The 25,033-nt window shown below is 46.3% G+C and overlaps 1 protein-coding gene across 2 annotated transcripts in view; it reads left to right on the forward strand.

Annotated features, from left to right (window-relative positions):
- The window catches only part of RNGTT (RNA guanylyltransferase and 5'-phosphatase), a 188,583-nt gene that overhangs the window by 81,732 nt on the left and 81,818 nt on the right, over nt 1-25,033 (forward strand). For both annotated transcript variants that reach the window (XM_064169255.1, XM_064169256.1), the window contains one exon: nt 8,200-8,268. In XM_064169255.1, the coding sequence (XP_064025325.1) occupies nt 8,200-8,268 (69 nt within the window). The remainder of the gene's footprint in view (nt 1-8,199; nt 8,269-25,033) is intronic.

Here is a 25,033-nt window from a genome sequence, read left to right on the forward strand (position 1 = left end):
CTGACATTAATCAAGTTTTGAATGCTACAAATGATTCATGGATAATAATTAGTCTCTTGATCATATTAGCCAACATCAGTCTCACGTTGCTGCCATTATCTGCTCTCATTCTTACAGGGAACAAATCCCTTGCAGTAATTAGGTGGTTTGAATATCTTTTGAGCCCAAATGTTCTGTATGATTAACGTGGGCAAAGAGGTTGTGTTTACTCTTTCAGTAGGGTTGGTTTCAGAGCTTCTAGTGAATTGGCAAACTGAAAAGGCATTTCATAAAACCATCTTTGATAAGAACTGTGTGTTTGGAACATTTGATCAGCTGGGAAAATCCTTACAGACACACAGCTGGAAGTGACCTCAGGGATCATCCACTTCCAAACCCCTCCCATGAGCAGGGACACCTCACACTAGAGCAGGTTGCCCAGAGCCACATCCAGCCTGGCCTTAAAAACTCCCAGGCATGAGGTTTCCACCACTTCCCTGGGGAACCCATTCCAGGGTCTCACCACTCTCATTAGAACTTCTTCCTAATGTCTAATCTGAATCTCCCCTCCTCTAGCTTGTATCCATTCACCCCAGCCCTATCACTACCTGACACCCTAAGACATCCCTCAGCAGCTTTCTTGTAGCCCACTTCAGATGGGCCACAATAAGATGTCCTTGGAGCCTTCTCTTCTCCAAACCATACAACTACAGCCCTCTCAGTGGCTGCTCACAGCAGAGGTGCTCCAGCACTGCCCTGGGCAGACCATTCCAGTGTTTGGGAGCCCTTTCCGTGAAGAAATACTTCTTAGCATCCAGCCTGAACCTCTCCTGGCACAGCTTGGAACCATTTCCTCTAGTCCTGTGGCTTGCCACCAAGGAGCAGAGGCTGTCCCCTCCTCGCTCCAACCTCCCTTCAGGTAGATGTAGAAAGTGAGGAGGTCTCCCCTCAGCCTCCTCTTCTCCAGACTGGACACCCCCAGCTCCCTCAGATGCTCCTCGTAACCCTGGTGCTCCAGGCCCTTCTCCAGCTGCCCTTTTCTGGACATGCTCCAGAACCTCAATATCCTTTTTTTAATGAGAGGCCCAGAGGTGGACACAGTACTGTACTGGGACACAGTACTGATCATCCCCCTGTGCTCAGCACTGGTGAGGCCTCAGCCAGAGTTCTGTGTTCAGTTCTGGGCCACTCACAAGAGGAAGGACATTGAGGTTCACAGAAGTGCAATGAGGCTGGACAAGGGCCTGGAGCACCTGGGCTCCTTCTGGCCCTGCTGGGCACAGTGTTTCCAATACCAGCCAGGATGCCACTGGCTTTTATGGCAGCCTGGGCACACTGCTTTTGGCATGACAAGGTGCAAGCAGAGATGTGCACTTGTCTGGCCGTGTGTTAGGTCACACTCCTGAGCCCATGGAGCATGATTTCAGGGCTTTCACAGTGACTTGGAAAGTGCCACTTGGAGTCAGGCAGCCAGTCCTAGTGAGTCACTGGCTGGTGAAATGCTCTGGCAAGTGTTCATGTGTCCAGAGGTCTCCTTGAAAGGAGATTCTGCTGGAAGAGAGAGTGCATGTTTTTCTTGCTGCTACAGCCTCTCTGGAATATTCCATCTAGTCTAGCTGGGGTGCTTTCAGATGATGAAAACAAAGCTGTGAGTTTAGAGAAGAAATTCTGGCAATATGTGAAGATTTACATCTGCTTCCTTGTGAAATGTTTACAGTGTGGAGTTTGGTTCTTTGTCCAGACGCCTCTAAGAGATTTCTTGATCACAGAGTTGCAGAAACATTCAGGTTGGAAGAGCCCCTCGGGATAATCAGGTCGAACCCAGGACCCTGCTCTGTGAGGTGCACCCTAAACCATAGCCCCAAGCACCACATCCAGACCACCTTTATACACACAGAATCATGGAATGGTTAAAGTTGGAAGTGACCTCAAAACTCAGCCAGTTCCAACCCCCTGCCATAGACAGGGACACCTCCCACTAGAACAGGTCTCTCAGGATCTCATCCAACCTGGCCTTGAACACCTGCAGGGAGGGAGCAGCCACAACCTCCCTGGGCAACCTGTGCCAGTGTCTCACCACTGTAAACCACACATTTAGGGTTGGTCACTCCACCACCTCCCTGGGCAGCCTGTTCCAAATCCTGACCACTCTTGCTGTGAAAAAATCTTTCCTAATGTCCAGCCTAAACCTAGCCAGGGGCAGCTTGAGGCTGTTGCCTCTTGTTTATCACTAATGACTTGTGAGCAGAGCCCAGCAGCAGCCTCTCTGCACAGCCTCCTTTCAGGTAGCTGCAGACAGCCATGAGCTCTGCCTGAAGCCTCCTCTGTTCCACACTAACCAGCCCCAGCTCCTTCAGTCTCTCCTCAGCAGATCTATTCTCCAGGCCCTTCCCCAGCTTCCTTGCCCTCCTCTGCACTGCCTCCAGCACCTCCACATCGCTCTTGTATTGAGATGTCCAAAACTGAACGCAGTACTTGAGGTGTGGCCTCACCAGAGCCGAGTCCCAGGGGACAATCCCCTCCCTGCTCCTGCTGACACAGCATTTCTGATCCAATCCAGGATTATCTTTGAGGTGTATTCCACCCTCTGTGGTTCTGTGTTTTTTGAAGTATTCTGAGGGTCAGGTGGGTTTAGCTGAGTAGAAGGGGACAGTAAATGTCTACATAGAGGAATAATGAAGAAAAATTGATGGAAGAAAAAAAAAAAAGAATCTGAGAAACAGGCATTAATTTTTTAATTGGAGAGGCAAAACTTCATAGGACAAACTTCCTGAAGGCTGTGGATCTCCATCACAGCCTGCTGGAACTTGAGACTGCACAGTTTACACTTGAGTATATATATTCCTGGAAGAGGAACTTAAATATGCATGAGAGGAGAGGGTTTCATCCTCATAGGTGTCTGAAAGTAAGTCTGCAATGGTGATCCAGGCTATGTCTGGTTTTGAGTAGAGAGGGGAGCAGTGCCTCTGCCAGAGGTATGTCTTTGATCTCCTCCCATCTCCCTCCAGACTGTTAATTTACCCAAGCTTCGTTTATATCAGCCGTTTTTGCTCCAAATGCTAATGCTAGGTGAGGTGGGTGGTAAAAAAAAATAACCTGAGTGGATTCTGTTTGAAGATTTCTTTCTTTATTTACTTTCCTTTCCCATTTTTCAGAAGTTTAATTCCCCAACCTCTGGATTCTCCAGAATGGCTAAAAACTCTTTTCAGAGTTCTGTGATGTATCTGTAGTAATTTCAGTCAATGAACCACAGTGAAAACTTCTCTTAATGTTTCATCTTGGCTTCCATTTCTCTTTAAGGTGGGAATTAAGCAACTTTTGTTTGTGAAAAGTGTTGAGGTTTTGAGCATTATCTTTGAATAATATATGAAACCTTTTCCCCCTTGGATATCTTTACTCATATGCTATTTGATGCTTTTGGGCTTTGAGACTGAAAGCAGCTGTTTAATTCTTGATACCTTCTCTGCTTTTAGACACAAAACAAGCCAAGAAAGAAGTGGTGCTGCAGGACAGGGGGAACTAGGAAGAGTCTGGGGAGAAGGAAGGAGCAGAGACTACAATCTCAGCTGGGCAGGGAACAGTTTCCTCTGTCTGACAAGAAGCTGCATTTGATAATTTTTTCAAGTGTTGCACAGTATCACAGAACCACAGAATTTTAGAGGTTAGAAGGGACCTCCAGAGATCATCCAGTCCAATCCCCCTGCCAGAGCAGGATAACCCAGGGTAGTCTGCACAGGAATGATGCATCCAGGTGGGTTTTGAATGTCTTCCGAGGAGGAGACTCCACAACCTCTCTGGGCAGCTTGTTCCAGGGCTCTGTCACCCTCACTCTGAGGAAGTTTCTCCTCATGTTGAGCTGAAACCTTCTCTGTTCCAGTTTGTATCCATTGCTCCTTGGCTTCTTGCTGTGCACCTCTGAGAAGAGCTTGGCCCCTTCCACTTGATACCCACCCCTATTTATAGACATTGATCAGATCTCCTCTCGGTCCTCTTCTCCAGACTAAGCAGCCCCAGGGCTCTCAGTCTCTGTGTAGGGGAGATGCTCAAGTCCCCAAATCATCCTCGTGGACCTCAATGGTGTTATCTGGAAGGAGGTTTATATTCACACAGAATTAACCAGGTTGGAAAAGACCTCTGAAATCACCAAGTCCAACCTATCACCTTCTCATTAACTAAAATATGGCACCAAGTGCCTCATCCAGGCTCTTTAAACTCCTCCAGGGATGGTAACTCCACCACCTCCCTGGACAGCCCATTCCAATGCCAACCACTCTTGCTGTCAAGAACTTCTTCCTAACATCCAGCCTAAACCTGCCCTGATGCAGATTAAGTCTGTGTCCTGTTGTTCTGTCATTGGTTGCCTGGGAGAAGAGAGTATTCCCCAAATAGCAGCTTCAATTGTTATCCAGGAGGCCTCCTTTTACAGTTGTACTGTTTAAAAGCAGCAGTTTACAATGTTAGTAGTTTGGATGATGACTCTTTCGTTGGTCTTTTCAACCAAAGATACCCTGTGATGCATTTTGCAACTCCACTCTTTCTTTTTCACTGCTGTTCTTTTCCTTAAAGGAATATCCTTTGATGAGGCAATACTTTTAGATTTGATTTTGTCATAAAGTTTGAAAGCAAAAGTTTTAAATAGTAAACCACAGGATAAGGGTAGAATCAGAGCATCACAGAAACATTCAGGTTGGAAAAGCCTCTCAGCATCACCAAGTCCAACCCAGAATCTTACTCTACAAGGTGCACCCTAAACCATATCCCTGAGCACCACATCCAAAACACCTTTAAACACAGCCAGGGTTGGTGACTCCACCACCTCTTTGAGCAGCTCATTGGAATGCTTGACCACTCTTGCCCTGAAAAAACATTTCCTCATGTCCAATCTAAATCTATCCAGTCTCAGCTTGAGGCCATTCCCTCTTGTTCTAACATTAATGACTTGTGAGCAGAGCCCAGCAGCAGCCTCTCCACAACCTCCTTGCAGGTAGCTGCAGCCATGAGCTCTGCCCTCAGCCTCCTCTGTTTCACACTAACCAGCCCCAGCTCCTTTAGTCTCTCCTCATCAGATTTATTCTCCAGGCCCTTCCCCAGCTTCCTTGCCCTCCTCTGCACTGCCTCCAGCACAGGTAGCTGCAGACAGCCGTGAGCTCTGCCCTCAGTCTCCTCATTTTCAAGCTCAACAGCTTCAGGTTCATCATAAAACCTTTCAGGTTTATCATAGCCTTAATGGGGGAGCAGGAAGCTGCAAGGAGCGAACAAAGGGGGTCACAGGTGGAACAAGAAGCCAGGAGGCTCTGAGGAACAGCATGGCAGGAGAGTTGGCTCACATGCATCATTTGCCCATCTTTCCTAAAGTGTCACTGAGATGCATTGCATTTTGTCTGAGCCCTGGCAGCCGTTCTAGGCCAGCAGGTGTGCCATTTATCACCGTGCCAATGGTGAAAGCCTGCACTCTTCAGCTTAATTAGAGATTTTAGCATGTGGGGAAAGTTGAACATCATTTTTTAGAGCCATCCCAGCTGCATTTGGATTTCAGAGAGATAAAAACATGGCAATATATTTTTTTTAGTGTCCAAATTAGTTGCTTATGTGTTCAACCTATCTTTTCTGCTGCATTCAATCTGTATGTGTTCTGCTGTTGCCATTCCATTGCTCTCCACTTCCCTTTCTGAACTCCTTGTCCCAGTTACTGTAATTTTCTAGTAAACCTTCCTTTCTAGAGTTTCACCAAATACTTGTAACTGACCTTGACAGGCTGCAGAGGTGTGCCCATGCCAGCCTCATGGGGTTCAACAAGACCAAGTGCAGAGTACTGCAATCCCAGGCACTGATAAAGGCTGGTCAGTGACTGTCTGGAGAGCAGCCCTGAAGAAAAGGACTTAGGGGTGCTGGTAGATGAGAAGCTCAACATGAGCCAGCAGTGTGCACTTGCAGCCCAGAGAGCAACCAGAGCCTGGGCTGCAGCAAGAGAAGTGTGGCCAGCAGGGTGAGGGAGGAGATTCTGCCCCTCTACACCACTCTCATGAGACTGCCCAGTTCTGGAGCTCCTATTAGAGGAAAGATCTGGACATGCTGGAATGTGTCCAGAGAAGGGCCACAAGGATGCTCAGAGGGCTGCAGCAGCTCTGCTATGAGGACACGCTGAGAGAAATGGGGCTGTTCAGTTTGGAGAAGAGAAGGCTCCCAGGAGACCTTCTTAGAGCCTTCCAGTATCTGAAGAAAGGTGGGGAGGGACTTTTTAGGGTGTCAGGTAGTGATAGGACTTGGAGGGAATGGATCCAAGCTAGAGGAGGAAAGATTTAGATTAGACATTATGAATGACTTCTCTAGCATGAGGGCTGTGACAGACTGGCACAGGTTGCCCAGGGAGGTAGCAGAAGCCTCACCCCTGGATGTTTTTAAGGCCAGGCTCAATGTGTCTCTGGGCAACCTGCACTAGTGTGAGGTGTCCCTACCCATGGCAAGGTGGTTGGAGCTAGATGATCCTTGAGGTCCCTTCCAACCCTGACAGTTCTGTAACTCTGAGATATCTAATTGACACTTAGAAGGAGATGTCTTAGTGAGAACACTGTGGACCAGCAAAGTGAGGAGGAGTTGGAGTCTGAAACTGGGTGTCAGGTTGATGAGAGGGATTACCTTGCACTTAGTACTTCTGAGTTTTGTGTTTGCTCTGTTTTATGACCATGCAGTTTCTCAGCCACCAAAATTTGGGCTCTGTGGTTTTGTTTGGAAGTGTTACTAGATGCACCTGCTGCAACTTCAGGACAGATTCTTCCTCTCTAAAATATAGATTGAAATGAGCAATGTAGCATTTTGGTCATTCTCCTTCTTTTTGCTGTTGCTTGTCAATTGTAGTTCTCATTGGTTAGTTGCTTTTCCTTAGGGAAGTCAGACTCTAGCATGGAAGTACATCATCAATCCTCATAGCTGTTGACTAGCTGATTTCATTAGTTTGTTTAGTGAGCTGATGTTTCACTGCTAAATGTGTCCTGATGGATGTGTTCACCCACCAATGGAATTCACAGGCTTTGAAAACGTGAAGCAGAATGTTCAAGCTCCAAATGAATTCAGACAGTTGTCTTGCAGGAGCATAGCTGTTGTCATGGATCGTGCCCTAATTAGGGGCTCTACCAAATGTGAAGTGGGTCCAGAGGAGGGTAACAAAAATGTTCAGAGGGTTGGAGCACCTCCCATAAGGGGCAGGTTGAAGGAGTTGGGGATGTTCGGTCTGGAGAAGAGAAGGCTCTGGGGAGACCTTATAGTGGCCTTCCAGTACCTGAAAGGGGCTTACAAGAAGGATGTGGAAGTGTTGGAGTCAGTCCAGAGGAGGCCACCAAGATGCTGAGAGGGCTGCAGCAACTCTGCTGTGAGGATAGGCTGAGAGAGTTTGGGCTCTACAGCCTGGAAAAGAAGACTTGGAGGAGACCTTGTGGTAGCCTTCCAGTATCTGAAGGGGGCTACAGGAAGGCTTGGGAGGGACTATTGACAAGGTCTTGTAGTGACAGGATGAGGAGGAATGGGTTTGAAGTGGCAGAGGGGAGACTGAAAGTGGCTGTTAGGAAGAAGTTGTTTGCAGTGAGGATGGTGAGACACTGGCACAGGTTGCCCAGGGAGGTTGTGGAGCACAGAAGCACAGAATGTGATCAAAGAGAGACTAGGGGGGGATGGAGCAAACCTGGAGGTGAGGAGATTCAGCCTGGCTGTGAGGAGGAAGTTGCTGAGCATGAGAGTGGTGAGAGGCTGCAATGGGTTGCCCAGGGAGGTGATTGAGGCCTCATCCCTGGAGGTGTTTAAGGCCAGGCTGGATGAGGCTGATCTAGGGTAGGGTGTCCCTTCCCATGGCAAAGGGGTTGGAACTGGCTGCTCCCTGTGGTCCCTTCCTACCCTGCCTTATTCTATGATTCTAGTTTGTGGAATCCTCTTGGCTTCTCCATATTTCTTTTTGGCCCAAAGCACTTTCCTTGAGTAAAACTGTAAAGGCTTCACCTCCCTGCAACTTGTTTCAGCCTCGAGTGTTCTTTGTAAAACCTTCTGGTCTCTTGAAGCTTTCTGTGCTGACGTTTCCCACGCTCCAACGTTCAGCTGTAAACAAGCAGTTTACTAGCAGGTGGCTGCAGTAGTAGTGTACAGTCTGCTGTGCTGTGTAGTATTTTAAGTGGAATAGAATACAACACATAGTCTCTGTGGTAAAACAAGATGTGCTTTTCTTTTCTTCTACAGCTCCTGGAGGGAAGCTTTGCCAGAGAAGTTAGCCACGAAGTGGATGGACTCATATTTCAGCCAACAGGAGTAAGTAGTATGAAAGAAGATTTTACTCTCTTCACACTCAAATTCTCACCCTTCCCCACTCATCCACCTGATCTTTGTTTTGCTTGGACTTACTTTTCAGTGTTGGCTTTGATTTTGGAACTCAACTGGTTGCAATCTGATTGGCAGTATGTGTGGCTTCAGATTAATTTGTGCAGGTAGTCTTCAGGAGTCAGCTCATGAGGCTTTTTGGGTGTGTACTAGAACTTGGCTGCTAAATGTGGGAGGATTTTATTCTGCCTGTGAGTCTTTCAACCATTAATTTGAGCTTTCAGATTATTTTTCTTCCTCCAGGATGTTCACACCTTTAAGATGCTAATGAAATCTGTGATTTGAAGTTGGTTTAGTGTGGTTAAAGCATGATATTGTGGCCTTTCAGTATCTTGAAGAGGCTCACAAGAAAGCTGGGGAAGGATTTTTTAGGGTGTCAGGTAGTGATAGGACTGGGGGGAATGGAACAAAGCTGGAAATGGGGAGATTCAGACTGGGTGTTAGGAAGAAGTGTTAAGAAGAAGTGGTGAGAGCCTGGAAGGGGTTGCCCAGGGAGGTGGTGGAAGCCTCATCCCTGGAGGTGTTTAAGGCCAGTCTGAATCAGACTGTAGAGAGCCTGATCTAGTGTGAGGTGTCCCTGGGCATGGCAGGGGGGTTGGAACTAGATGATCCTTGTGGTCTCTTCCAACCCTGACTGATTCTGTGGTTCTATGCCTCTGTGATTCTATGCTACATTCTTGAGCCATGTCTGCTAGAATAAAGAAATATTGCTGGGCTGGGGAGAAGTCACAGGAACAACCATGAGAAAAGAATGGAAATGGTTCTCCATCAGGAAGAGTGGCTTGAAAGCCAGTCAGTATCATGACCTCATCCCTCTTATTAGTGCTCCTTTTGACTGCAGATTGTGCTGTACAGCACAACTACACGACTGTAGCATCATCCATGTTGGCCTTTTCTTTGCTTGTAAAACAAGAAATTGTTCCTGCTTGTTTGAAATGTGACAGATTTTTCTGCCATTACTCAGAGAAAACATTTGTGTTAATTTTCCAGATACACCAGGGTGTTTTTTCTGGTGGTCTTCTTGTGTTGTAGATCTTAGCAAGCATGATGAGACTCCCATCTGAAAATAAGAGTAACTTCTCTGTTGCAAACTCCACACAGAGTCACAGAACTTCTTAGATGGGAAAAGACCTTCAAGCTCCTCCAGTCCAATCCTTAATTTCACACTGACAAGTCCTTGACTAAACCAAACCTCTCAGCACAACATCTGATCCCTATGAATAGCTGTGGTTGGAAAGGACCACCAGCATCATCCAGGCCAACCTTCATCTCAGCATCCTTCAGCACTATAGCCACAAGCACCACATCCACATCAGCTAACCACAGCTGAGCACTTAAACCACGTGCACAGATATTTCCAATGCACAGCAAAACCTCTAGGGTAAAGAGAATGAATCCTTTCACAGGAGGTCCTGATCGTGTCTTAGGAGATTGGTTGAAATCTAAAGCAATTGTAAAAGCTTCTCAGGGCTTCCTTCATGAATAGCAGAGGTTAAACTGTGGAGAGTTCCTACAGATACATTTGAAATTGCCTTCTCTAGCTGCAATTAAATTACTGGATAATTACCTCTCTGTCTGCTGGTAGAGGAAATTAATTTCTGCTCTGTTTTGTGTTTCTAGAAGTTGTGTTTTCTAATGTAGCAGACTGAGAAATTGATAACCCTTCATTATCCATAAATGCTTATGAAGGCTTTTCAGTTTTAAAGTATGGGATGTATTTCTTTAGTCTGTTTGAATGGTCACTTTTCAGGATTTATGGAATGTGAGTTTATTGCCTCTTATTGCTCTGAGGAGACCTTAGTGTGGCCTTCCAGGATCTGAAGGGGGCTACAAGAAAGCTGGGGAGGGACTTTTTAGGCTCTCAGGGAGTGACAGGACTGGGCGAATGGAGCAAAGCTGGAGGTGGGGAGAGTCAGGCTGGATGTGAGGAGGAAGTTGTTGAGCATGAGAGTGGTGAGAGGCTGAAATGGGTTGCCCAGGGAGGTGGTTGGGGCCCCATGGCTGGAGGTGTTTGAGGCCAGGCTGGATGTGGCGTTTTAGGGTGTTAGGTAGTGAAAGGACCGGGGGGGAATGGATCCAAGCTAGAGGAAGGGAGGTTTAGATACTAGGAAGAAGTTCTTCACCACGAGGGTGGTGAGAAACTGAAACAGGTTGCCCAGGGAGGTGGTGGAAGCCTCATCCCTGGATGTTTTTAAGGCCAGGCTGGATGTGTCTGGTCTTCTTCCTGTGCTGTAGATCTTAGCAAGCATGATGAGACTCCTGTCTGAAAATAAGATTAACTTCTCTGTTGCAAACTCTACACAGCAGCTAAGCACAAACCAGCCGAGCAGCCTGATCTGGTGTGATGTGTCCTTGCCTGTGGCAGGGGATTTGGATCTGAATGATCCTTCAGGTTGATTCTATGATTCTATGAAAGGATGTTGTAGCCAGGTGGGGGTCAGTCTCTTCTGCCAGGCAACCAGCAACAGAAGAAGGGGACTCAGTCTCAAGTTGTGCCAGGGGAGGTATAGGCTGGATATTAGGAGGAAGTTCTTCACAAAGAGTCATTTACCACTGGAATGGGCTGCTCAGGGAGGTGGTGGAGTCACCATCCCTGGAGATGTTCATGAAAAGCCTGGATGAGGCACTTAGTGCCATGGTCTGGTTGACTGGCCAGGGCTGGGTGCTAGGTTGAACTGGGTGAGCTTGGAGGTCTCTTCCAACCTGGTTGATTCTATGATTCTCTTCCAACCCTGACCATTCTATGATTAAAGTGATTTTCCTCTATCAAGCAATGTGCAATTTTCTCAGTGGCTTTTGTAGTTGATAAAATGTAAATAATATACTGAGAACAAACTTAATTTGACTCTACTTACTAATTTGGAAAGAAGTCTTAAAACTGAAAAGGGTGAAGCTGATCCAGGCAGCTGGTAGTGCTGTCTCAGTTTGTGTGACAGAGGGGATAAATGAACAGGGAACTCTACAAGGGCAACAGGGTATGATCATGCATAGATGATCCCTTCAGAATGCTAACTGAAATAATTTTGCTTCTTATATTATAGCTGCAGTTATCTTTCTCCCCTGTTGCCATCATTTCACAGAGAAACTTGCCTGCTGTATTTGGGGTAGAGACCTGAATTTCAGCCATCATGAGATGTTAGAATTCTCTTTGTCTCAAGTGAAAAGACCATGGCATGTCAAGGAGAAATAATTGTTAATAACCATCTTTATTGGCAGGTTTGATCTTGCAGAAAAAGAGAACTGACAGAAATGATGCTGAGTTTTAGAAGTTCAGGGAAAATTAGGAGCATCTTTTGGGAGATTCTGAAGTGTCATTTGCCAGTGGAGAGGAAAACAAAAGTAGACAGGAACTGGAGGGAATTGACAAAGGAAGATAAAGTGGCAGCAGAGGAGGATGAACAGAATGTGGCTGTTTACAGCCAGGAAAAGACCTATAATACCTTCCATACTTTCATTAGTTAAAGCAAAATGCAGCAATTAACTGTTTGATATAAAGAATGTTGAGCTTAGTTCAGTCTGTTTGAAAGCCTTCTCTGTGGTTTTGCTCTATTTTTTTATCAGAGATCATAGAATCAGCCAGGTTAGAAGAGACCTCCAAGATCATCCAGTTCAAGCTATCACCCAGCGCTATCCAGTCAACCAGACCATGGCACTAAGTGCCCCAGCCAGGCTTTGCTTCAACACCTCCAGGGATGGTGACTCCACCACCTCCCTGGGCAGCCTATTCCAATGCCAATCACTCTCTTTGCCAACAACTTCCTCCTAATATCCAGCCTAGACCTGCCCTGGCACAACTTGAGACTGTGTTCCCTTCTTCTGTTGCTGCTTGCCTGGCAGAAGAGACCAACCCCACCTGGCTACAACCTTCTTTCAGGTAGTTGTAGAGAGCAATGAGCTCTGCCCTGAGCCTCCTCTTCTGCAGGCTGCACACCCCCAGCTCCCTCAGCCTCTCCTCATAGAGTTTGTGTTGATCTCTAAGACACAAGCATCAAAACCTCTCTGTATGGATTTATTCCAGCATCATTGGTGCTGGGAGTCAACATGGGTGGAGAAACAGTATTCTGTTGGCTTTTAAGTTTGGTTTAGTTCTGATTTAGAGCAAAAATCCAAATACCCAGAATGATTTGGGAATATGAGTTGTGCTTTTAGCCTCTTGAGATCTCTGCTGCTTCTCACTTGCTGTTGAGTTTGAAAAACTCGAGGAGCTTGTGTTGAGTTTGGTGTCAAAGGCCTGGGAATTGGTTCCATTTTGAGAAATTGGCATGCTTTAAGGAAAAGGGATTTGTGGCAAAGTTTTGCAGGGCCTTCAGATAGATATTAGAGGCTTAATTTTCTTCTGTTTGCCTTCCTCATGCTATAAATAGCAAGATCCTTGTGCTGACACAGAAGTTGTTTGCATTGTGACTGGTGATGGTAGCAACAACATTAAGGAGCAAGGAAATTGTTTTCTGCCTGTGCAGGTTAGTTTATTTTGCAAGACCATACTAACTGAGCATTAGTATTCCTAATCCACCACTTACTTGTGTTAATTGGATTAGTTACTGCCCAGGGTATACAACTGCTTGCATTTCACACTGACAGTTGAAAGGCAATGACTGAGGCCTCGCTTCTTCCTCTTCCCTGCCTTGCCAGAGACTGAAAGACTCTCTGAAAGACTTTTGCAACTCACAAGTAGAGCGTGCTCAGTGGAAGTGATGGAGGTTTTTGCCTCATTGATGGTTTAAGAATGCTTTGTAGGTGATTGGATGTGATGTGCCCCTTCATAGTGCTCCTCTGCGCGCCCCCACATTAACCTTCCGTTCTCTAACGACTCCGTGGTGAGAGACAAATACAAGACAATGTTTTCTTACTCTTGTTTCTGTTCTTCTCTTTGTACTTTTTTCCTTCCTCTTTTTCCTTTCTATGCATCCCCTCTATCCAGTAGCCTGTCTCCCACATTCCTGTTGCTCTTCCTTTCACGTCGCTTCTCTCTGATGCTTCTCTTCCCCGCATCATCTTCTATCCATTTAAGATGCTACCAATATAGCTCCCATATGGCTAAGTCAGCTCCATTCCATCTGATCAGCTTTCTGATCCCTCTACATGTAACAGGTTGACAGAGCAGGGACCAAAGCTAACTGCTAATTAGGAGGAGTGAAACAAGCCAGCAGGAAACTTCATGGACAGGTATGTCAGCATGGGATCGTGCCCCAGGCAACGAGCGAATTAGCTTGCAGGTAACATCAAACACCTAACTCACAGCTTGTCAATACTTGTCTCAAGATTGGAAGCTTTTTTTTTCTTTTTCTTCTCAAAGGTTACTTGAAAACAGTGAGCAACTTCTGCATTTGTTTTAGAGCACTTGCAGATTGCCAGCCTGTGTGTTTCTAAATGGAAATCTCAAGAAAGGCCTCTTATCTCGCAGTGGCAGAATCAGCTCCCTGATCTATGCCCACTCATCAGTGAAATTACTTCTAGTATCTGCCTTGTAAATCATAACTTTGCTTAGATGTCTCAGACTAAGTTTTTATGCTAGAAGTCTCTTCATAACTGACTTGCTCACTACCTTAGAGCTATGATTTTCCCTTGCTTGGCGAAAGGACGTGGGAGTTATTTTCTTACGTGAGCTGCCTGAAAGAAGGCTTCAGTGGGCATCAGCTAGGAAGTAGATAGGGTTTTTTAGAGCATCTGTGGAAAGCTTGTCTCAGAATTTATTCTCTTCTCTTCCATCTTTCTGTCTCTGTGATGTTTTTGCATTGGCTCAGGCTGATTTTTGTTTGGTGCTTCTCTGTGGTCTTATTTCGGATGAGGAATGAGGTCCAGCTGGGTGGGGTTGGGATTTTTCCAGAGAGGGGAGGAGGGCAGCTGCTGAGCTCTGTTCTTCCAAGAGAAGTGTTCTTTTAAAGAATAGAATCAAAGAATCAACCAGGTTGGAAGAAACCTCCAAGATCATCCAGTCCAGCCTAGCACCCAGCCCTAGCCAGTCAACCAGACCATGGCACTAAGTGCCCCATCCAGGCTTTGCTTCAACACCTCCAGGGACAGTGACTCCACCACCTCCCTGGGCAGCCCATTCCAATGCCAATCACTCTCTCTGCCAACAACTTCCTCCTCACATCCAGCCTAGACCTCCCCTGGCACAACTTGAGACTGTGTCCCCTTGTTCTGTTGCTGGTTGCCTGGGAGAAGAGACCAACCCCACCTGGCTACAGCCTCCCTTCAGGTAGTTGTAGAGAGCAATGAGCTCTGCCCTGAGCCTCCTCTTCTGCAGGCTGCACACCCCCAGCTCCCTCAGCCTCTCCTCATAGTGTTTGTGTTCCAGGCCCCTCACCAGCTTTGTCTGAAGTACTTAACACATGACTCTCCATCCTTTAAAATGAGAGGAGAGTAATGAGCAGGGGTTTGTTACTGACTAACATTGCACGAGTTTTTAATGCATCTTCCTTCCCCTGCCTTAGCAGACTTAGTGGTGATCTGCAATGCTTGGTTGCCTGTTAATTATCTGTGCTATTCCCATTGTATAACAGGCTGTGTTGTTTTCTGTCCTTGTGAAAGCTCATCCAAAATCACTGAATTTAACTGTAAAAGCTCATCCCAAACCACCAAGGGCACCAAGGTTGGTGAGGGGCCTGGAACACAGCCCTGTGAGGAGAGGCTAAGGGAGTTGGGGGTGTGCAGCCTGGAGAAGAGGAGGCTCAGGGCAGAGCTCATTGCTCTTCACAACTACCTGAAAGGAGGCTGTAGCCAGGTAGGGTTGGGCTCTTCTCCCAGGCAGTGAAGTACAGGAGGGGACACAGCCTCAAGCTGTGCCAGGGCAGGTTTAGGCTGGATGTTAGGAAGAAGCTCTTTGCAGAAAGACTAATTGGCATTGGAGTGGGCTGCCTGGGGACATGACTGTCCCTGAAAGTGTTTAAAAAAAGCCTGGATGTGGCACTTGGTGCCATGGTTTAGTTGATTTGATGGTGTTGGTGATAGGTTGGACTTGATGATCTCAAAGGTCTTTTCCAACCTGCCTGATTCTGTGGTTCTGTGATAGTGCTAAGACTGCTTGATTTTAATGGTTTTTTTCTCCTCTTGAGTTTGCAGCATTAGAGATGAGAAACCAGAGAGAACAATTTTCATCAGCCTTTGTGCTGACACACACAACTGAAACCTTTCTTGTATCTCCAGAACAGCTCTTTTCTAAATGTGATTTCTTGTGCAAGAGGAAGGTTTGTGCTAGGCTGGGTTAGCAGTGTCAGAGGATGCTGCTGTCTTGTCACTGTGCACTTTCTCTGCTGTTGTGGTTTTTCCTTCAACAGAGAGCTGGCTGTCAATCTCCTGAAGTGCCACTGAGCTTTACAACTCTTTCCTGCCTATGAATAGTTGTTATAGTCCATCTCCATGGTAATGTTCCTTGCAATTCATCTCTTCAATAACCAGCCATATCTCAAATACACCAGTCTATCATATGCTTTGTGAACATACTCCAATTTGTTAGCAATGCACAGTGCTTCTTTGGCAGTTTTTCTGTGTAAAAATTTTAGACCAACTCAAGTTTGTCTTTGCTGTCTTGAAGTGATTTGCTTTTTACAGCCTTTTCCTTAGAGAACAAACCCAACAGAAATGCTAACTTAGGCACCATTAAATAATGTCTAGTTAAATTAATTAGGGCTCATCTAATGAAAATTGTTACACTCCTAGGTAAAAATGTGATGAGTTTTTGAACAGAGTAGAATTTCTTGGTTTTTCCCTTACTCTTTGAGAACCTGAGATAATTCCCACAACAACCCTAAGCAGCACTCCAGGCTGGAGACAGAGTGGCTGAGAGCAGCCAGGCAGAAAGGGACCTGGGGTACTGGTAGGTAGTAGCTGAGGCAGCAGTGTGCCCAGGTGGCCAAGAGAGCCAGTGACATCCTGGGCTGGCTCAGGAGCAGTGTGGCCAGCAGGACAAGGGAGGTTATCTTGCCTCTGTATTCAGCCCACGCCTTGAGTGCTGTATCCAGTTCTGGATTCTCAATTCAAGAGAGATGTTGAGGTACTGGAAGGTGTCCAGAGAAGGATGATGAAGCTGGTGAGAGGCCTGGAGCACAGCTTTGTGAGGAGAGAATGAGTGAGCTGGGGGTGTGCAGCCTGCAGAAAAAGAGGCTCAGGGCAGAGCTCATTGCTGTCTAGAACTACCTGAAGGGAGGCTGTAGCCAGGTGGGGTTGGGCTCTGCTGCCAGGCAACCAGCAACAGAACAAGGGGACACAGTCTCAAGTTGTGCCAGGGGAGGTCTAGGCTGGATGTTAGGAGGAAGTTGTTGTCAGAGAGAGTGATTGGCATTGGAATGGGCTGCCCAGGGAGGTGGTGGAGTGGCTGTGGCTGGAGGTGTGCAAGAAAAACCTGGCTGGGACACTTAGTGCCATGGTCTGGTTGATTGTCTAGGGCTGGGTGCTAGGCTGGACTGGATGATCTCGGAGGTCTCTTCCAACCTGCTTGATTCTATGATTTGAACATTTCTTACAGGTACAAAGTTCTTGTGGACACACTTGACAGCAAATGGCCAAAAAGAGAGTGGAGCAGTTATGAGTGATTTTTAGCTCTGAATGTAGTAAGGCAGTAGAGCAGCTGTTGATCCTCTAGTAGATTTAGAGATGCAAATACATGTGCTGTTTGCCAAAACTGTTTAATCTGTCTGCTTTTTTTCTGTCTGTCTGAATAGATGTCAGCATCCTGAGTCTGATTGCCTGAAAAGATATTACTTGGAACTGATATCTTGTCTCATTTAAACTGGCAGAGGGGAGATTTAACCCAAATGGTAGAAGTTCTTTCCAGTGAGGGTGGTGAGACACTGGCACAGGTTGCCCAGAGATGTTATGGATCACAGAATGTGGTCACACTGGCACAGGTTGCCCAGGGAGGTTGTGGATCACAGAATCACAGAACATGATCAAAGATCATTCACCACCACTCTCTGGGCCTGGTCATAGAATGCTCTACATTGGAAGGGACCTCCAAAGGTCACCCAGTCAACCCTCCTGCAGTCAGCAGAGACATCCTCAACTAGGTCAGGTTGCCCACAGCCCTGTCCAGCCTCACTTTGAATATGTCCAGGGATGAGGCCACAACCACCTCCCTGGGCAATCTGTTGCAGTGTTCCACCACTCTCATGGTGCAGAACCTGTTCCTAACATCCAATCTCAATCTGCTCTGCTCTAGTTTGAAGCCATTGCCCTCGTCCTGTCCCTGCAGCCCTTTGCAAACAGTCTCTCTCCAGCAAAATGTCTCTCTCCTGCTAGTTTGGTACAGAAGGGAAAACAAGGAGAAGCCTTAAGTGGAAATCCCAGATTTCCAAAGTGCAGATACTCTGTGCTCTTGGAATTGTTCCTTGAGGACACCATTAGTATGCTTATTAAATCCCTCTGAATGTTTTGACAAGTTGGAGCTGACAAGCAGTAGGTTGCTTGTTTCCAAACAGTGATCACTGGAAATCCCAGGAAAATCATATATCTGTGTGTCCACCCAACCATTGAAAGTGATTTATGCAACACAGGACTCTCTGGAGAGAACTTTTAACTTAGGAGAGCAATTAAAATGTGTGTCTTAGGGACATGGCTGTTCTGAGGAAAAGGAGCAACAGAAAAACAAAGGAGAAGCTATCAGATAAATTCTGTTTCTGCAAACTCCAGGACATTTTTTCAGAGTACTGAAATGCCTTTGGAAGGATCTAGTTGAGTTTTTGGAACAGAATCAGCACCACTGTTTAAAGTACAGAGCACAGCACTACTTCCATATACCAAGAGTGTAGAAAAGCAACTTCTCCCTTCTCTTTATGAGGTATGTGAACAGAACTGAAGATACTGCCATGGTCTACTTGGTTGGACAGGACTGGGTGCTAGGTTGGACTGGATGATCTTGGAGGTCTTCTCCAACCCGTTTGATTCTGTGATTGGATAGGGCTGGGTAATAGTTTGGACTGGATGGGCTTGGAGGTGTTTTCCAGCCTGGTTGATTCTATGATTGGACAGGGCTGGGTGATAAGTTGGACTAGATGAGCTTGGAGATCTCTTCCAACCTGGTTGATTCTATGAACTAGATGATCCTTGAGGTCCCTTCCAGCCCTGACTGATCCTATGGTGCTATGAACTAGATGATCCTTGAGGTCCCTTCCAGCCCTGACTGATCCTATGATGCTATGAACTAGATGATCTTTGAGGTCCCTTCCAGCCCTGACTGATCCTATGGTGCTATGAACTAGATGATCCTTGAGGTCCCTTCCAGCCCTGACTGATCCTATGATGCTATGAACTAGATGATCTTTGAGGTCCCTTCCAGCCCTGACTGATCCTATGGTGCTATGAACTAGATGATCCTTGAGGTCCCTTCCAGCCCTGACTGATTCTGTGATTCTAAGTCAGAGCTGCAAGGATTCATTTCACACAAAGAGCAGGCAGGAACTGTTCATTTTCTCCTTTGGCTATTTTTTTTCCTTAGAGAGGGACTTTTCTCATTATCCAAATGACTCTCTTGAAAATGCAGCCTTAGCTCTGTCTTATGGCAAACTTGAAAGAGAAAATACAGACTTGATTTTTTTCCCAGTGTACTTTTTGTTTCCACTTCCCTTCTTTGCATCTCCAAGCACGCCAGCTTGCTGCTTGCAGAGTAAAAGCACTGCAAAGCACATGCTGAATTCTGCTGGCTATTATATTATCATACTCCCCTATTTTATGTGTGTTTCCCTGTGAAACTAAGGATGTAAAACACGAGGCTTGCTGGTTTAATGCATACAGATAATGATGAATTCAACATGATTAAAATGCATCCCTTTCTATTTTCATACCTTAGAACATGTTGGTTGGAAAGGCAGGGTCCTGTTGTTCCTTATAACGCAGCACAGGATTCAATATTCCAAGCAAGACTCATTAATATTTAATTCAAGGAGATTTGTGGCCCTGTAAAATGTAATAAGCTGGCCCTTGATGACAATTTTGTGGAACTGGAGTTTGGCAACATGGAGGAGGGGGGAAAAATATCCTGCTGGCAATGCTGTGCACCATCTTTCATGCATATCTGTTCAGCTCTAGGGGCTTTTTAGCTCTGGAATTAAAGAGAGAAATTAGACTACGTCTGAGACCAGCATGCTGCAGTTGCTTAGTTTGTACTTGTACAGCTCTCCTTATGTTCAGATTAGCTGAAAGCTGCAGCACTTTGTTTGCCTCTTGCTGTAAGGCTTTGTTCTGGTTTTCAAGGTTGGCAGTCCTTAAGAAGCATTTGGAAATCAAAACCTTGGCTGGAGCTGCTCTGCTGTGAGGACAGGCTGAGAGAGTTGGGGTTGTTCAGTCTGGAGAACAGAAGGCTCCCAGGAGACCTTACTATGGCTTTCCAGTATCTGAAGGGGGCTACAAGAAACCTGGTGAGGGACTTTTTAGGGTGCCAAGTAATAATAAGACTGGGGGGGAATGGATCCAAGCCAGAGCAGGGGAGATTTAGATCAGATGTTAGGAAGAAGTTCTTCAGCATGAGGGTGGTGAGAGCCTGGCACAGGTTGCCCAGGGAGGTGGTGGAAGCCTTATCCCTGGAAGTTTTTAAGGCCAGGCTTGGACATGGCTGTGAGCAACTGCTCTAGTGTGAGGTGCCCCTGTCCATGGCAGAAGGGGTTTGGAACTTGATGATCCTTGAGGTCCCTTCCAGCCCTGACAATTCTGTGAAATATATTTTTGCATCCTTCTGTTTAGGGTTGGCATTTTTCAGTAATCTTCATGAGCTGTAAGGTGATTTGCTGAGAAATTATTCCTGGCATATTGATTTTCATCATAGCTTAAGAAAAATGTCAACAAAGGCAATGTTATGATGAAGCCTTAAATTTACAGGTTGTAGCTCCTGCAAATGTGGTCTTTAATACTGATAAATGACCCAACTCCCAAATCAGATTATCATAGTGAGTCAGCCAAGAGCACTGCTGCTCTGTTCATGGAGATTCTTTTGTTACACTGGGGATGTTTCTGCTGTCAGACTTCAAGCACTGAATACTTCCTGCTGATCCAACTCAACTTCTGTGAGATTTCTAGGAGCCTTTGATCACCAACTAACCATCCACAAAGACCTAAGTCCTCTGAAAGACTGAGTTCCCTCTCTGGTGTAAATTCAAGTGACTACACTTAAGCTGGAATTGGGACAGAGGTAGTGAAAATGAAAGGATGGAAGGTGTGGAGAGAAATTGAGGCCACAAAGCTTTGAGAAGTGAGAGAAGATTTAGGCTGTAAAAAGACATAAAGAATAAGGTTCATACAATATGTCCAGAGAGGGGCAACAAAGCTGGTGAGAGGCCTTTGAGGAGAGGCTGAGGGAGCTGAGGCTGTTTAGCCTGGAGAAGAGGAGGCTCAGGGCAGAGCTCATTGCTCGCTACAGCTACCTGAAGGGAGGCTGTAGCCAGGTGGGGTTGGGCTCTGCTGCCAGGCAACCAGCAACAGAACAAGGGGACACAGTCTCAAGTTGTGCTGTGGGAGGTCTAGGCTGGAGGTTGAGATGAAGTTGTTGTCAGAGAGAGTGATTGGCATTGGAATGGGCTGCCCAGGGAGGTGTGGAGTCGCTGTGGCTGGAGGTGTTGAAGCAAATCCTGGCTGGGGCACTTAGTGCCATGGTCTGGTTGCTTGGCCAGGGCTGGGTGCTAGGTTGGACTGGCTGAGCTTGGAGGTCTCTTCCAACCTGCTTGATTCCATGATTCTGTGAGTTACTGTGGCTTCTAGTTCCAGGTCACCATACTAAGTGAAAGGACAAATACAAAGAGAAGTGATGGAGAATAGGTTTCTGCTGCTTAATGTGCTTGGAAGGAGGAGGTGACAGGGAAGAGCAATGAGTTCTTCTGTGGCTGCTACATTCAGATTCCTATAAACATGGATATTTGGCTGCAAGCTGAACTTCATTTATCAAATATTAATAGGATTAATATGTAAATGACATTAGTTATGAAGAAAATTTCCTCCTATTTTTTCTCCTTGCTTAATGGAATATTGAGGGAAGCTATTAGTGTAGTTGTGAAACAAGATGTTTAATGGAGCTGGAGGTATAAAGCTAAATTAAAGTGCAAAGCAGAAGACATTTAGCCCAATAATTACCTAAGAACTCCAATATAAATATTGTATTAACGTGAAGTTCAGAGGCACTTTTCATAAAGGCATTTGAGAAATACCTATTCAAATATGAACAGATTAATTTCTGCATGCAGGTTAACCTCCTCAACCTGATTTGCATTGCAGTATTAAAATCCTAGGCATAAACCAGAATCTAACACTAGTTAAATGAGTGCACATTAGGAGGATGTTTTGCTCTGCAGTCTGCTGTTGCAGTTCAGCCTTAATCTGTCAGAAGAAGTTTTGATTATAACCATTTCCTTGCTGCTTCCCATAGCTTTGAGCCACATTTTCATTGGAGGCAAATCAGTAACATTTTCACAAGGAAAACTGCTACTTGTGGCTAACCAATACTAATGCATTAAAAACTATCATTCCTACCTGGTCCTGTTAGCTCTCTAAAGGAAAGGAATACCAGAACACACCCAAGTTGCTGTGTCTTGGAACATGTGTTAATTTTATTTCACTTTTAAGAGTGTAAGAATGGAAGACTTGAGCCAGATTTGCTGTGCTGTGCATCCATACAATGAGATCTGGACAGGCTGGAGAGCTGAGTGAAGGCAAACCACATCAAGTTCAGTAAGGACAAGTGTAGGGTCCTGCATCTGGGGAGGAGTAGCAGCAGGCAGCAGTACAGGTTGGGGCTGCCCAGCTGGAAAGCAGCTCCGTGGAGAAAGTCCTGCATGGGCCAGCAATGTGCCCTGATGGCTAAGAGAGCCAATGGCATCCTGGGCTGCATCAGGAAAAGTGTGGCCAGCAGGGCCAGGGAGGTTCTTCTCCCCCTCTACTCTGCCCTGCTGAGACCACAGCTGCAATGCTCTGTCCAGTTTTGGGCTTCCCAGTTCATGAGAGACAGGGACCTGAAGGAGAGAGTCCAGCAGAGAGCCAGGAGGATGACTGTGGGACTTGAGCATCTCCCCTGTGGAGAGAGCCTGAGAGCCCTGGGGCTGTTGAGTCTGGAGCAGAAAAGGCTGAGAGGGGATCTGAGCAATGTGTGCAAACAGCTGAGGGGTGGGGGTCAAGTGGAGGGGGCTGATCTCTTGGTGGTCAGAAGCAATAAACCAAGGAGCAATGGATGCAAACTGCAACAGAGAAGGCTTCAGCTCAACAGGAGGAGAAAGTTCTTCAGAGCGAGGTTGACAGAGCCCTGGAACAGGCTGCCCAGAGAGGTTGTGGAGTCTCCTTCTCTGGGGACTCTCCAAACCCTCCTGGCTGCATTCCTGTGCACACTGCCCTGGGTGATGCTGCTGTGGCAGAGGGTTGGTCTGGATGAACTCTGAAGGTCCCTTTCAGCCTCTAACATGCTGTGATTCTGTGACTACATGAAGTTAAAGCAGTGTAGTGTCTTCACTGTCAAGCAGTGAGTTATTTAAAGCTTTGTTATCAGGAGCTGGCTTAATTGTGGACACTAAATTACTGGAGTTTAGCCAAGGAACCTGTTTTTTCCCTGTCTTTTCAAGTCTCTAGAGTTGCTGGCTATAGAGTTGCTTTACATTGTATAATGTTTGGAATTCATTTCCAACCTTATTTTGAAGCTGATCAAATATTTATTGAACATCAGTGTGATTCTGGATTGTGATCAAATTACTGAACCAGGCAAAAAGCTGCTGTTCTGTGAGGACTTACTGTTCAAGTTCAGCAATTAGAAAGCAGCATTTATTGTTTTCTGTTACTTAGAAGAGAGTTTTGGAAGAGAAGAACTTTTGGGTTTTGGTGTGGTTTTGGTGGTGTTTTACAGAATCATCTTATCAGAGGATGTTAGGGATTGCAAGTGACCTCTGCCAGAGCAGGACCATAGCATGTAGCTCAGGTCATACAGGAACACATCCAGGTGGGTCTGGAAAGGCTCCAGAGAAGGAGACTCCACAACCTCTCTGGGCAGCCTGTGCCAGGGCTCTGGGACCCTTACAGTAAAGAAGTTCTTCCTCATGGTGAGGTGGAACTTCCTGTCCTGTAATTTCCATCCCTTGCCCCTTGTCCTTTGCCAGGGCACAGGTGAGCAGAGGCTGTCCCTGTCCCTTCCTTCCTGACCCCCAGCCCTCAGCTATTGATAGATATTGATTAGATCCCCTCTCAGCCTTCTCCTCTCTGGGCTGGACTGCCCCAGGGCTCTCAGCCTTTCCGCATCAGGCAGTGCTCCAGTCCCTTCAGCATCTTTGTAGCCCTCCCTTGGACTCTCTCAAGTATATCCCTGTCTCTCTTGAACTGAGTAGCCCAGAAGTGGATTCAGTATTCCAGATGAGGCCTCAAGTTGTGCCAGGGGAGGTATGGGCTGGATGCTAGGAGGAAGTTCTTGCCAGAGAGAGTGATTGGCATTGGAATGGGCTGCCCAGGGAGGTGGTGGAGGTGTCGAAGCCAAGCCTGGCTGGGACACTTAGTGCCATGGTCTGGTTGATTGTCCAGGGCTGGGTGCTAGGTTGGACTGGCTGAGCTTGGAGGTCTCTTCCAACCCAGTTGATTCTATGATTCCAAGGAGAACCTCCCTCCATCTGCTAGACACACTTACCTTCATGCACCCCTGGATCCCATTGGCCTTCTCGCCCACACGGGCACATTGCTGTCCTCAGCTTCAGCATCTCATAATTTGACTGCCTTCTTATAATCATTTTGTCCTTCCACTAAATGCATTTTTTAAGCACCCAAGTATGTTTCTCCACCTCCTGAAATAATGAGCATTCAGTTCAGTGCCAGTTGCTTAATGCAGTTTTGCAGGCTTGGAAGCCCTGCATATAAATAGCTGTTCCTATGCAATCAAAACCCATCAGTTGTTTCTTTTTAAGCAAAGATCTTCTAGAAATCTAAACAATTGCTCTCAACTGAGTTCACAGGTATCAAACATTCTGTTAATATGGCTGAATTTCTCCAAACTAAAATGCTTTTATTCTTGGGAGCAAGCACAGTGAACATTTGTAATTGGAAACGAGTCGGAAAGTTCTCATCCTTGACCATTGTGGTTTAGCTCACATTAGTCTCATTAGCTCTTACAAGGCTAAACAGCTTTTTCTAAGCTGCAGAATTATGGTGGAGGTTTGAATGAGGTTGTGTTTTTTTCCCTCTGTGATTCAGCTGTTTCTTTGTGAAGCTGGATTTGAAGTCTTTGGATGTATACCATGAACAGCCCAGTAGTACTTTGTAAGCGGTACCAGAATTGCCCTAGGAAAGAGATGTTGCATTGGGGCATTTTGGTTGCTGGATTGGTTGATTAAAAACCCATTGGATTTTCAATAAAGGCAGGTACCAAGGATTGCTTAGCTGTAGGTACCAAGGATTACTTTACTGTGATCTGCTGAGACCTCACCTGCAGTGCTGCATCCAGCTCTGGAGCCTTCAGTACAGGAAGGACATGGAGCTGATGGAGCAGGTCCAGAGAAGGGCCACAAAGTGCTCAGGAGCTTGGAGCAGCTCTGCTAAAGAGACAGGCTGAGGGAGCTGGGGGTATGCAGCCTGCAGAAGAGGAGGCTCTGGGCAGACCTAACAGCAAGTGCCTGAAGGGGGCTGCAAGAAGGCTGCAGAGAGACTGTTTGCAAAGGGCTGCAGGGACAGGAGGAGGGCAATGGCTTCAAACCAGAGCAGAGCAGATTGAGATTGGATGTTAGGAACAGGTTCTGCACCATGAGAGTGGTGG

The sequence above is a fragment of the Pogoniulus pusillus genome, chromosome 31, assembly GCF_015220805.1.
Source record: "Pogoniulus pusillus isolate bPogPus1 chromosome 31, bPogPus1.pri, whole genome shotgun sequence".
Lineage (NCBI taxonomy): Eukaryota > Metazoa > Chordata > Aves > Piciformes > Lybiidae > Pogoniulus > Pogoniulus pusillus.